The 14651-nt window shown below is 39.7% G+C and overlaps 1 protein-coding gene across 1 annotated transcript in view; it reads right to left on the bottom strand.

Annotated features, from left to right (window-relative positions):
- LOC114147123 (sodium channel protein type 4 subunit alpha B-like) overlaps positions 1-14396 on the bottom strand; it is a 49365-nt gene extending 34969 nt beyond the window's left edge. Inside the window, exons 1-4 of the mRNA XM_028021681.1 lie at positions 13897-14396; positions 4252-4557; positions 1813-1931; positions 167-256 (exon numbers count right to left, since the gene is read on the bottom strand). Of these exons, the coding sequence (XP_027877482.1) occupies positions 167-256; positions 1813-1931; positions 4252-4518 (476 nt within the window). The 5' untranslated portion in view covers positions 4519-4557; positions 13897-14396. The remainder of the gene's footprint in view (positions 1-166; positions 257-1812; positions 1932-4251; positions 4558-13896) is intronic.
- Positions 14397-14651: the final 255 nt, after the last annotated feature.

Here is a 14651-nt window from a genome sequence, read left to right as displayed (position 1 = left end):
TACAAGGAACACGACATGCACCACATCTACATATACTCACATTTCCAGTAATTCTGCAGAAGTCTGTGACAAAGCAACAGACCCCGGCAACTCTGCATTAGCAACGTTTGGGATGAACAAACGAAACAAAAACACGTTAAGTGGGGAGAGATAAAGCTGTACTTACTCCAGGTATTTGGTCCATGTTGGCGGATCGGACATGGCCATGAAGAAACAGTTGGTCAGGATGGTGAACATTATGAAATAGCTAAACAACGTGGGAATGGTTCAGGAAAATGTGGAGTGGCAGAGAAATACATAACGTAGCGTTTGTTTTTCTAAAATAAGCTGGTGGTGAACCAGAACATAGAATAATACAGTCACTGTAGAGTTATAAATTAACATTGAAACTATGAGGCAACGTTTTCGTTTGTTTGTTGTTTTTTTTTGCCAGATATACTGTAGAGTGTCTTGTAAAAGTATTCATGCCTGTGGGACTTCTTTTTTTTCCACTTTGTCACTTTACAGGCTGTCCTCATTAGCATAGTTATTTGATAAATAAACACCACATAATTGCACAGCAGAAGGAAAAAGGCACATCCTTGTTTCTACAAATGAAAATGTGGAAAGTGGAGCACACATATGCATTCACCCTCCTTTGGTATTTTATTTTTATTTTTTGTAGAACAATCTCACTTTCTAATCTCGCCACAGATCCTCAGTCGGCTTTAAGTGAACCTCCAACCAGACTTTTGCAAACTCAAACTGTTTATTTTTATTCAGAGATTGACCTGTGTTTATCTCCATCCATCTTCCCATCAGCTTTGACCAGAACTTGTACTTCTTCATCAATGACTTATTGACTTAAAACAAGCTCTCCTATATCTTGCTGAAAAGCTACCTGTGAGTTGGTTTTGTGTTATTCAAAGTGCATTAGTATACTTGCACAATAAGCTAGAGCAGTGATACACCACTTGTTAAGATTCCTGTGTTTTTACAGTGTTTTGTTCTATAGTTGCACTGAATTTGATAAACGGGACCAAGGTTTAGGTTTCTGAATACAAATGCATTGTACAGTTTTCTGATTGTCTCATTCATTTTTCAGATGGAAGTCAATTAAAATTCAACCGGTGAAATTTGAGGTTGACAACATAACATATGAAAGTTTTCCAGAGATGTAAATACCCGGAGGTACTGTACCACTGTCGTTATGACTAAAGTCATAGGAATATCTGTGGTCTACAGTACATTTTAAAGGGAAAGAAATTATTTGTTATATAGATCAGAGGCTCCCAAACTTTTCTGTGGCTCGGCCTCCCAAACAACATTAAGCCATCTGGCTGAGGACGCCCTTTGCAAAAACCCACAGACAATGCTACAAAACATGATCAAACAGATAAACTTTTAGATTTTTTTACTTACTTTTACTCACTATTCAATAATTACTCCATTATATTAGCATAAATGCTGTCTCATACTTCCTTATTTTAGTTTTCCATGAGTTCTTAGCTTTTTTTCCTCCACAGCTGGACGGTTCCTCTCATCTTATACTTGTCAGAAACGTGTCCATTTCACACTTACTAGCGAAATACAAACCAGTGAGTTTGAATTTGTTGAATATTAGAAACTGGCTTCTCTGGCAGATAAAGGAACATATTAACTTTAACTAAGGTGAGACGTCAAATTACAGTGACTATTACCTTGATTGTCTCTATTTTCTCCCTCAATCTTAAGATGACACCTTATTCAATAATGTCCTAACATCTTCCAAACCTAACCTCTTCTGGCAAAGTCAACAAACACAGACACCAACAAGTCATTCAAAAAGGATATGCATGGACTAAGATTTTTATGGCAATCGATCTGATGAAGTGAAATGGACTTAATATGTAAAGTGCAGACGTGGCGCTGAATCTGAAGATGGCTTTCCCCTTGTTAAGTACTATAAAAGTCTGCAAAGAGAAGCAAAAGACAAACACCAGTGTTAAGGCGAGGGGGGAAAAAAATCCCATTTTCAAACATTGTAACATAGTGAATCTCTCGTGCTATGTCATGGAGAGAGGCTACGCATCAGCCGGCAGCAGCTGTTCAGCTGTTTCCTTTTACCGAGAGGGAGCAGCAGCACCGTGTTGACTCAATCTCTCTGTCTGCCATCTGTGCTAACTTCCACCACAGGCAGTCATCGGGGCAAGTTGAGATAATGGAGGCAACTCCAAAGCATGCAGGACGGCATGTTTCCCCAACAGATGTGGCATTTATTTAAATATTTCCTGGTCTTTGGATAATCCTCCCATCCAGCAGCGCATCACATGCCAAAACAAAGAGACCCTGAGAATGGCTGCCATGTCCTGTTTTCATCTCTCCATTAATGGGCGGCAGCCTGATCCACCAGCTCAGCAAATCAAAACTTGCTAATCCTATTTCAGAATCCACCAGAGATCTAAAGAGACGCAGACAGGCTGTGTTAGTCACGGCGAGCCGCAACGAAGAAATTATTTGAAGGATCGCTAACATTTCCTCCCAAAAGGGAGGTTTCTAAACTTATTACGCATTAGACACTAAGACAGTAACTCCAAATGCGTTTCAAAATGAAACCCTTTCTTTAATGAATTATTATTTATCAACTAACGTGGAATATTCAAAAAGGCGGAAATTATGTCTGGGTTATATTAACAAATTCATGTTGATTATTATTGTTTATTTGTGTTGTTAGATTGTTAATGTGCATCATTTCCTCTTTTTATTTTGTTTGTTTTCTCTTGGTTTGAGATGTGTGAAAAATCATGCAATAAATTCATATTTTATAGCAAAATGTGCATTTTGCTCTGAATTTAGAAACAACTACATGCAATAAAATATACCAAAAAAAACTAAAGATATCCCTGTTTAACCCAGAGAATAAATTTGAGGAGACACAAAGGCACATTTTCCCAATCGGTCCTCATGATCGGAAAGATGGAAGAACAGTCACGTTTGGGTGTGGGTCTTCAGTCTTAAAGAAGTGCCTCACCGTATCTGAAGCAGTAATGAAACCATTGAAATGACTGGAATTGCGACAAATCAGGCACTGAGAGCAAAACGGTAAAATAAATAAGAAAATCCTAAATTCTCTTAAGCTGCTTTAGCCAAAGAGTTTCATTGTTTTAAAAAAAAAAAGTAAAGTAAATAAATAAAAAACAACAAAAAATAAAGAAATCTCTGTTTGGTGACCTGTGATTGGTCAGTGTGACGGACAAACATTTCAAGCAGCAGCGATTTTCCTGGGAAAACAGAGACTGACGTCTGAAGTGCTTCTTTCTCCATTTTCTTTTTCCATCCTTTTAGAATCCCAAGATAGTAATTAGCGCTTAACACTGGAGGTCAACTGACTTTATAAACCTGCCGGAAATGTTGATTGTTGGTTGGTTATTATTAGCAATATGCGCTGATGTACCGCTGTTCAACAGTTTTTAAACAGGCATATCTATGGGCAGCACAGCATCACTGGGCTAAGCCAATAAACTCTTCTATTTAGCTCTGGGAAGAAGTTAAAAAGCAAAACATCTAAAAAATCTGAAAGTGATTCATTCATTCATGGGATGTGTTTACTGTAATTCCTAGGTGTACACAAAAGTAGCTCAAAATTAAAGAACTATGAATTAAGAGAGGATTTGTTTTTTAAAAAATACTAAAGGTCAAGGCTAACTTTTAAAACAATTGTCCTTCAGTTAGAGTGGAATAATTGTGAGAAGTGAAAACTGTTCTTCAATCTTAAAAAAGAATTATAAAAATAATTTGCTAAACAAATACAATAGGTTTGACAATGCTGTCTTTTATGAGTTTGTCTACAAGCAGCTGGAATTCCTTGGAGATTTTAGAAAAATGTGCAGTAAAGATTCTGCTGCTTTGACTTGTCATTTAAGTTTTATATTTATTAGAAAGTGAAAGTGAAAGTAAAATAAGCTTATGCTTTTACCCACACTTTTTTTGGTCTACACCTTTTGTTCATGGCATTGACAAGAATTAAAAAAAATTTGATTTATTTTTGTGCTAGTTTTGTGTTGTGGTTTTTTTTTCAGCATTTTGTGTTTTTTTCTTTTTCGACTTGTGTATGGAAATATAAAAAATTGCCAAATAAATAAATGACTTAATTGCTATCCGACTATAACCCGATGCTTCCAGCCCATCATCAGAACTGAAGAAGTTGTTCCGCTGACAGGGAAAATGTTCTCAGAAAGAAAGATAAGCGCTGTCGCCTTCACTTTGAGAAAAATAAAATCGAAAAGTTTTCACCTTCTGGTTCTTGTAGTAGAAGGGATCGATGTCCTCCAGTGGAACCCCGACGAGCTCTGGAGGGACGTCGCCGAAGATGCGCGGCAGCTGCTTGCCCGCCTCCAGGTCGGCGCGGGGTTTGGCCGCCTCGGCGTTCTTCTGAGCCTCGGTGCAATCCTTGGAGCTCTTGGCCTGCTCCTCCGCCACCCGCCGCTCCAGGGCAGCCAGGGATTCGCGAGTGAACCGCCGCAAGCCGTCAGGACCCGTTGGTAACAGCGTGGCTGCCATCTTTTCATCCTGATCGTCCTGTACTAGAATTTACTTCTTCTGAGGGAGACAGAGCAAAGGTCAGAAATAGCGAAGAGAGATTTTCCAAGATATGCTTTGCAGGTAGAGGATGTGGGTTGTGCGGTGGCCCAGTTGGTAGCACCATTTGCAGCAGAAGGTCATGGGTTTGAATCCCATTTGAGTCTCTCTGCATGGTTTCGCATTGTTCTCCCAGCCCATATATCGGTTCCTTCTGGTTTCCTCCCACAGTCCAAAAACATGATTGCTAGGTTAAATTTTCTCTCTGAATTGTGTGTGTGCATGGTTGTAACACCTGCCCAGGGTGTTCCCCACCGCTCGCCTAATGACCTCTGCAACTTAGCACAGATCAGTGGTTGTAGACAATGGAAGGTTCAGTAGATGGATAAATTAGAAGATGTCAACCTGCTTTGTTCCCTTTGCTACACTAAGGGTAGAGCTGTAAGACGGCGTACAGGTGAACAGAACTGACAGGGTGAGTATTGTATTTTCCCAGCTGTAGGTCACACAGGTTTTTATAATTTTGCCGGTCCTGTGACTTATAGTCGGGTGCAACTTACATATGTTTGTATTTCCTCTTCATAACACATTTTTTGACAGTTGTGTTAAATATTAACTCATACTGACAGATATGAACCAAGGATTAAACATTACCATCTCCCTCATGGTGCGCTATGAGGGAGATGGTAATGACCAAACATGGAGAGACGACTCCAATGTTGGGTTCTAATTTATCTGTTTCTCAGCTTTACATCATGTCAAAATGTTATTCCCTCATCAAAAACATACCTGGAGTGTTGCCTTGATTCTTTCATGCATCCTTGAATCTCCCATGGCAACCATTCAGCTGTGGAAAACGTCTGGGTGGACCGAGAGCCGCCTTCGAGGTGCAGCTCGTCCTAGGAGATGCAGTTTCCAAGCTTCTGCCTCACAGAACAGTCCTTCCTCCTCTACTCAGCTCCTTCAGACTAGCCAGCAGCAATTAGCAAACACCCGGTGGAACTGCACATCAGCTGAGCTCATTATACGAGCTACTACTCAGTGCAACGCCGGTACAAACGTTGTTAAAGGGTTAATAGAGGAGCACAGTATTTTTCTAACTGAAGTTAACATTATTTGATTGTAGCATTAACTACCCGAGAAACATAATACTGCTCCTTGTGCTGCTGGGAGAGGCAGGAGTTGCGTCTCCATGCTATAGTTGCTAAAAAAAAACATTAAGAAAAATGTCCTTATGTGTTTGCCTTCTTCATGTTACCGCTTCATGCAACGCAACTGCCTCTCTATCACCCTGGATTTAAACCGCATGCGTCTCCGCTTCTCTCTGCCGGCGAAATACTCAGCGGAAAATTTGAAAGTTGAAAGAGCAGGTCAACCTGCAACCGGAACATATCACCAACACGGACTAAAGTCTCTCTCATGTTTGACAGTTTCTAAATAAATGTGACTTATTCTCCACTTCCACTTACATATGACATATTTTTTGAGTGACACGACTTATACTACGGAGCTACTTATAGTCTGGAAAATATGGTACTGGTGCAGCCCCAACAGCTTAAAATCCACACATCTTGTTCCTGAAAGTGGAACATGTGTTTAGTTGAAACCAGATTTCTGGCTTTAAGACAGCTTTGATGTTTTACGGTTATGAGGAAAAGCCACAATGTAATCTAAAAAACAACAAAAAAAAAAACAATATGAAAGTGCTTTCCACTACTACAAATTTGCTCCAGAATCTGAGTCACGGACAGTGTGATATTTCAATAACTGGGAAAGCTTTCCAAAGAGAGGATTACATTTCCGCGTTCCCCCGTTTGACACAGAAAAACCCATTGTATCCTTTTCATGTGGCCTAAGCTCCAGGTCTTCCATCTCCTGCTCTCCTGAAATGCATGGGTCCCTTCACACGTTCAGCCAGACGCCAGCTATCTGCTCCCTGCTGATCTGCTTAGTTGGCCCAGGTTGACACCAGATCGGCTCATCTCGTGCGGTGACATTGCCGTCTCGCTTGCCGTCGCGACGCGCATCCTCAATGTCACTAAGTCGATAAAAACACGCTCGACCTAATGTCTTCTCTGTCCTGGTGGTACGGCGTCATGTGACAACCGATTCAGAGAAACACATATGCGGCTTTTTTTTGTTTGTTTTGTTTTGTTTTTTTGCTTCGTAAAAGTCAAGCGACGCAGCAACCAACCGGTGATGATAATCCAATCTGTGCAACATACAGTTAAAGTGTATAATTAATCTACTTTGAAATGCACAGAGAGCCGGCCTGCCAGAGTGCGCAGCTTACTTGCAGGAGGACGTGTACAGTATTAAACTCAGCAGGGTGGGGAGGAGGAGGAGGAGAGTGTTTTAGTTGAATGAAATTTAATTCCCGTAACAGCCAGATGTGATATGGTCATCATCGCTTCGAATAATTAATAGAATTAGTTTCAAATTGGAGCAGAGCACACGACAAGAGCAACTGCTTGAGGAAGTTGTGAATGTAACTTAATCGTTTCATTTTACTCAGGCTGGGCCGGTCACGACAACAAATTTTAAATTGTCCCAACGATTCTTGCAAACGGGGGCTGCACAGTGGCGCAGTTGGTAGCACTGTTGCCTTGCAGCAAGAAGGTCCTGGGTTCGATTCCCGGCCGGGGTCTTTCTGCATGGAGTTTGCATGTTCTTCCTGTGCATGCGTGGGTTCTCTCCGGGTACTCCGGCTTCCTCCCACAGTCCAAAAACATGACTGTCAGGTCAATTGGTTTCTCTAAATTCTCCCTAGGTGTGAGTGTGTGTGTGAATGGTTGTTTGTCCTGTATGTCTCTGTGTTGCCCTGCGACAGACTGGCGACCTGTCCAGGGTGTACCCCGCCTCTCGCCCGGAACGTAGCTGGAGATGGGCACCAGCAACCCTCCCGACCCCATTAGGGACAAGGGTGAACAGAAAATGGATGGATGGATGGATTCTTGCAAACGATGATATCGTCGCTTTCGAGTAATATATTGATAATGGTATAGTAATAATGCAAATTTGCCCTCTCAAAGATAAATAAACTTTAACTTTGTAAAAAAATAAATAAATAAATGTTATTTATTATGTATTTATCATTATTTCACTTCTTTTTTTACCTTTTGCATTATTCTATTTTTCATTACGATCTTTGAAATCTTTTTCTGGGAAATCAGGAGTTGTGACGATTGTTTCATTTATCATAATGCACAAGTCTGCTTATCTTTTCTTCTCAAGTATTGAAATTAACATCATGATATCGCGACTATAATTTTTGCACAATTTACTTACTTGGAAATGAGTAAATATAAAATAATAAAAAAGAACATAAATTATCAAGCTCATTTTTATTTATTTATGTAATTCCATTACTGCAACAAGCTTACCTGAGACAGCAAAATAAAATAAATGACAGGTCGTTTTAAAAACTACTGCTGCAGTGGCATTTATTTTCTAGTTTCATTTTATCTTAATCTGTGCAAAAGTTTCACATATAACATACTACCAACAGTTTTAAAGATTTTAAAGTTTTAAACTTTAAAGACTATAGGGCTGTTTGATTGGTCTTAGTAAGATCAGCTGCTAATTCTTGGTGTTTAAAGCCGAAGTTCTTTCCCACAAATGAAAACTGTGAGCTCAAAAAGTAGAAGATGAATCTGTCAGCTTCAAGTTCATCTCACCCCATTTCTTGTTTAATATTGGACTTAACTTGACCTGTTTGCATGTCTAATGGGTTTTTATTATTTGTTGCTGTTGTTTGATTTATTTATTTTTCTTACATCCGATAAAATCACAGTCCTGTGTCTCGCGAAGTCTAAAGATGAGAGGAGAGCCATTTTGTTGAAAGGCAGAAGAACTCTTCTGCTAGAAATCCCTCTGAGAGTTGATGTCTTCTGTCTTTGGCAGAGTACATCTGCCCCCTTCCTCTGCCTCCAGCCGGCTGGGCCAATCGCAGAGCTGCCCTCACGCGGGGCAGGTCGGATGCGCAGCTGTGCGGCGCAGCACCGCTCAGGTACTTCCATAAACAAACACGATCTCTGCTGCTGCTGTTAACATTAATATTATTATTTTGTGGCTATATAAAGAACTGGATATTTTTATTTTCCTCCAGTCTCCAGTGTAAACGGTTACCTTTGTAAATGTCTGGAGGTGTTTACATCTACACCAGATTGCTTTTCTCTTCCGGGCATTCATTGACTGGCGGGAATTTAACAACAGGGCCGAATATCTGACTGTTAAAGCTGAGAATCGACATTTCTAAATTGATATCAGGGCATCGTTGTGCAGTGGCGTCCCCAAAGGAGGCTGAGGGGGAACCCAGGCCCCCTCAGATCATTTTTTCATAAATAATTTCTGCTGTAATTCCTCTCCCTGTTGCACCTTTTCATGCCCCACTTTTTCCTTTCACTCAGCTTTCTGTATATGTAACTTATTATGACACCCTGATGTTCTGAGATGCTGAATTTTTTTATCATTATTATTTGTAAGCCACAATCATCAAAATGTGAAGAAAAACCCATATTTTTAATAATATTTCTGTGTGTGATTAATCCATATAAAATATTGAACATTTTCAAGATAGTGAAATTTGTCTAACTTGCACTGGATAGTCAGAGAAATGTTCATGCTTCACACCAAGCTAATATATCGTTACATACTTAGTCAGAATACTCAAAAAGTCATATTTGCTATTTCTTGTCTTAATAAAATTAACTTTCAGAAACCCAGAACGCTGCTTCTCTTTTTCAAAACCCACATTCCTTATGTTGCATCATCACTCCTTCCATCAGATAAACATTTCTCTTTTCACTTTTATCTAGTTTGTTCTTTCTTGGCTTCATTCAATCAAGTAGCAGATGTTTATTTTACTGCATTATCAATCCGATTACGGCTATTTGAAGTATGAGATTCTCAGAGATACACAAGGTAAAAGAGAATGTATTTGGATATGTGGAGCCAGAGTCCTGACACACGTTTATTTTTGTTGTTTTTGTATTTTGAAAAAAGTATGTCTCAGTTTTCAGAAATGTTTTCTGAATATGGAAACAAAGACCTTCTGGACAATCTAAAACTTACTATTTCCTTATGTAACCACTATGTAATTATCAAAATCTGAACGGCATTTGTGAGAAGAAATGTGGATTTTAATTTGCTTTTTTTACATCTTAGAGTCACATTTCAAGGTGTTTCTTTGGGGGGGATTTTATATGAAACAGCTGCATATCTTTTAAGATAAAAGTCTGATAGCTTTGCATGTACATATAGAGACAAAAATGTTTGCCTGTTTATCTTGTCAAAACAGGCTAAAGAGTCCTAAATTAATTCAGTTGCAGACTTTGACTATTCCATTGTGGCTCTGATTTTACGTATAGGCTAGACTTGTTTTACTTTTATGAAATAAAAGTGAAATCTGTGAAAGGTTCAAAACTGAAACAACACTTTGTACCCTCACCCTTCATGCTAATGAAATGTCTTTTATTTACAGGTGTTAGAATAAATGGGATGTGACTACAAACACACACCTAATTTATCTGGTTTAAATCGTACAAACAAAAATAATCATTTTTATTTAACTTCACAACAATGTGTAACTTTGTGTTGGTCTGTCCTAATAAAAATAAACACTTGTTTGTGGATGGCAGAACCACAAAATGCAATTTATGTAGCTACATCTGTAATAATGCTACTTGGACCGAAGGGAAATATTATTATTTATTAAGTATTGAGAGGCTAAAAATAGGTTTGGATGCTTTGAAAAAGCATTTGCTCCTTGCCTGATTTCTTCTCATTTTTTGTTAGTTGTTAAACTAACAAATGTTCGAGATGATCCGATTTATCTTGAGATAAAAAAGACCTGAGTAAATACAAAGGATGAGGGAGGAAAAGCCATCAAAACCAACCTCGCCTTTATGTGAAAATATAATCCTCCTCCTTTTTAAATCACACTGAAAATATAAACCAAGTTATCCGACTTTTAATCAGACTAAGTTTATCCAAGTAAATATATTCAGTTTATCATGTTAAGCAAACGTAAATGTAGTATGTTTGACAAACTTAATTTGATTACATGGAGCAAATTAACTCTTTTTTTTTTTCTTTTTTTTTGTTAAGTTGGCGCTCTGTTCTATTTTTTCAGTACTATAATTTTAATTAACCAAACTTCTTCCTTCAGTTTCGCTCACCGAACTCAAACCTGATTTATTGTCTGGCCTGGAGAGTCAAGAATGAAGTAGGCTTCCAGATCTCAAAAAATAAATAAATTAAGAAAAACACACATCATGCCCTCGCACCTGGTGGGAGAAATTTCCCTCTATTGAATAACATCAATATTTAACTGCTCATTGTATTTTACTCGTGGTTTTCTTTTTCAGACATAATAAAATTTGCTTGCTGATCTAAAACATTTAAACATGACGGGGGAAAGAAAGCAAAAATATGAACTCTGTACTGGTCTGAAGTCAACTTTGGCAACTTAGTTTAAACTTCAGACTTTTGAGGCAGATGGGAATAAATGCCGTTTTGAAAAGCTGAATAGCCGTCAAAGAGAATGAGCGGATCACAGACACCTGAAAAAAAAAAAGTTCCTTTGACCTTCATACCTCGGGTTTTTCATGTCATGGATTTGTTTAGCCACTTCATGTATCAAGTGACTTGACATTTGCAGAATCAGACGCCAAACATCTGTTTTAGAGCCACAAAGACTGAAAAACGCCTGAAGAAATCCTTCAGCGCTGACGAGACTTCGCCAGATCAAGCACCAGTGGTTAAAAACGTGGAACATGTCAGGTTCCCTGCAGGTTATTTCAGGTTGCGGGTCCACAGTTTGAAAAATCGTGCTTACCTAGATCAGTCAAACCCTCCATGATCTACTGTGCAACACAAACATTTGAACTCGCTCTACAAGAGCATGCATTAAAGGATAACAATGATGCTAGATCAGAGTGAAGGAATACACCAGGAGGTTTGTTTAAAAAAACAAATCCTAACTTCTGATATGTTTTATACGGAAAAACTGGTGTTTTGTCCTTGGCGCGCACTTCACATCAAAGTGCTTCGATTACTCATCACCAATAAGAAATCATTATTTTTAGAAGTGGAAGAGATTTTTACCTTGTCAACTTTTCCAATTTGCCACACTGAAACTGAAACAACTATTTTCAGAAGCCTGTCTGTAAGCATCAATTTTAAAGTTTCACCCCAGATTCTCTATCGCATTTAGGTCTGGCCTTTGACTGGGCCATTCCAACATATGCATGTGCATTGATGTAAACCATTCTGTTGTAGCTCTGGCTGGATGTTGTTGTGCTTGAGTGTGACGTTTCGCTCCAGTATGGAGACTTCTGCCACCTGTAATATGTTTTCTTCCAGGGTTCTCCTGTTTTTACCTTTGAAAAGCGTTTCTATCCCTACTGAAGAAGGGATAGTTTGTTCAGGGTGATGAGCAGGGTTGGTCAAATCTGATGAGTTTACATTTTAGTTTTGATCTCGTCTATGCTTTGTACCACGTAGCTGACAACCTCCAGTTTGAACTTTATTTTGCAGCTCTCTTTCAACAATGACTTTCTTTTTGTCGCTCTTTCAGTTTGTAAATCCAGGACTCCTAGTTGTCATGTCAACAGTTTCTCCCTGGTATGGATAAATCTCTGCAGCAGATTTACCCCTGCTTCCCTGATTAATGCGCTCCTTTGCCCAGTGTGTCAGCCATGTCTTATTAGGTCTGCACATCTGCCTTTTACTGCTTTTTCTAGGTCTGCTATTATGTGCTCAGTAAGTTGTTCAAACTTTAAAGTACTGTTTCAGAATCAAACCCTGATTTAAAGGAGTCGTATTACGTGTTTTCTAGCCACATTGTGCTATTTTGTAGTGACTATGTTACTTTCAGTTGTTACACAAAATGCTGAATCTATCGAATATGACTTAAAAGACATTTGGATTTGTAATTTAACGCCTTGCAATTGGGCCTCTGTCAATTTAAGAAACTCCTGCTGAAACTCCGCCTTCAGGAAGTCATCACAACATCGCTCCTCTTTTAATACTTTGACAACATTTTTTTTTTTACCAGCGTTGCACTAAGAAGTAGCTGATATAATGAGCTCAGCAGATGCACAGTGCCACCATGTGTTTGCTAATTGCTGCTGGCTAGTCTGAAGGAGCTGAGTGGACCAGGGCTCTTCTGTGAGGCGGAAGCTTGGAAACTGCGGCTCCGAGGAGGAGCTTCATCCTCGAAGGCGGTGCTAAGTCCACCCAAGCGCTTAAGGGGGATGGGGGGGGGATTAAAGGAGTTCTCAAACAGGCATGGAATAATTAAAGCAACACTCCGGGTACGTTACTCCAGGGAATAACATTCTAACATGATGTAAAGCTCATAAAGTTGATTTAACATAATACTGTCCCTTTAAATTCTTTTCCACAACTTTACCTCTGACCTCTCTACAGTGTTCCTTGATCTCTTTGATGCAGATTCTTTCAACTTCAGAAGGTTGTAATTGCTCCAGACTTCATTTAGGGGTCTCAATTAGTGGCACTTTCCAGATTTTTATGACAAAATCTTTGATAGCCCTGCGTCATTATTCTGTCTACTTCCCAATTACGCGACGCTTTGTGACGGTATCACCAGACAATGGTTGAACAATGACAAAACATGAAAAGTTCTTTAACCCAGGACTACAGTGACACTGAAAAAATGACAATAAAAGTTGCTTCTAGGAGCATTTCTCAGGTCTGGTAAATGTTTATCGTTATTGATATCAAAGATCAGCATTTCGTGCTGATCAAGCTGCCTCTATCCAGAAGCCTCATTCATGAATTCAGAAAATGTCAAAGTAAGCCTACAGAGAGTTTTCACTTGGGCATGTTAGGAGTGATTCGACCTCACACTTTCAGCAGGGCTGCCCTGGACTGATGACCTACTTCTCTGGCAGAAACCTTTTAATGTAATTGCAGACAGCTTAAGTACACAAGTTTCAGAAGGAATGAGCTGACGAAACGAGACACTTGTTAAATTTTAAAAAATAATAAAGAAGCAGTTGTTTTAGTCGAGAAAAAAACAACAACATTTTTCCTGACAGTCAAAGAGTAAACAAGATGGATGCAAGGAGCTTTAGTTTGAGACGGTATACAGGCTAAACTACCGGGTCACTCATCATAGAGCAACTTTAAAATACTAACTAAATATTCCTTGAGCATTACCAGACTTGGTGCATTTAACTTCAACTTGTTGTTTTTCTGATTCAATATATGTGAAAATAAATGTAAATAAGAATAAAGCAAAGCAACAACAACAACAAAAGGTGTTAGGCATTAAGAGGACGTTTTCCCTGGTCTACACGGTAAACATTAATCTTGACATGGACTAATACTTACATACGAAACTCCGAGATTTAAAGCATCGTTTTCAGAGTGAAATTCTTCGTGTTTCAGCAGGAAGAAGGACCAAGCCCTCCGCGTAATATCCATGTCTTCACGTCGACGCTCGCATCTCCTCTCGAACCCAAAACTCCCAATCACCCGAGCGGAGACGGCTGACCCCCAGAATCCAAAAGTTTCGCGCTCAAAAGACACTTGTCCAAGCAAACGCCGACATGTCGTTTTGCTGCCAGAGGTGCGATAAACAGCTGGGCCGGCTCTGGCCCCTTTCACGCGGCGCGTCTTCTGCGTTCATCCCAAACAACGAAAGGTCCCGGGAGCCCGCGGAGAGCGCAGGGGACGCTGCGCTGTCTTCGGCAGCAGTGCGTGGTGGCGGCAGCCAGAGGCGCACCTCGATTTGCCCTTGAGCAGAAGAGAGAACATGAGGGAGGAAGCAGCTGCACAGAAGAGGATTACTGCTCCTGTGGGCACATCATGCCGCACTTAAACACGGAACGGGGATGTAGGCTAAGAGAGCCGGCAGTATTTATTAGCCCATCAACAAGTTAGGGAGGGGGGGGGAATGCTCAAAAGTTTACCAGCCACAGCTGAAGAGTTGGTGTTATTGTTGCATATCAGCCTACTACAACCACAATAGGCCGCTTTCATGTAATCTCATCTAATCCAATCCAATCATTGATGCTTTTCATATAAACCACTGGGCTCATTTCACAAAATATGCGTAATATGTTCTTGGTTTTTTTTTCCGAGCC

Source organism: Xiphophorus couchianus, chromosome 6, assembly GCF_001444195.1.
Source record: "Xiphophorus couchianus chromosome 6, X_couchianus-1.0, whole genome shotgun sequence".
Lineage (NCBI taxonomy): Eukaryota > Metazoa > Chordata > Actinopteri > Cyprinodontiformes > Poeciliidae > Xiphophorus > Xiphophorus couchianus.
Note: the sequence above shows the minus strand (reverse complement) of the source record. Positions and strands in the feature narration are given on the sequence as shown.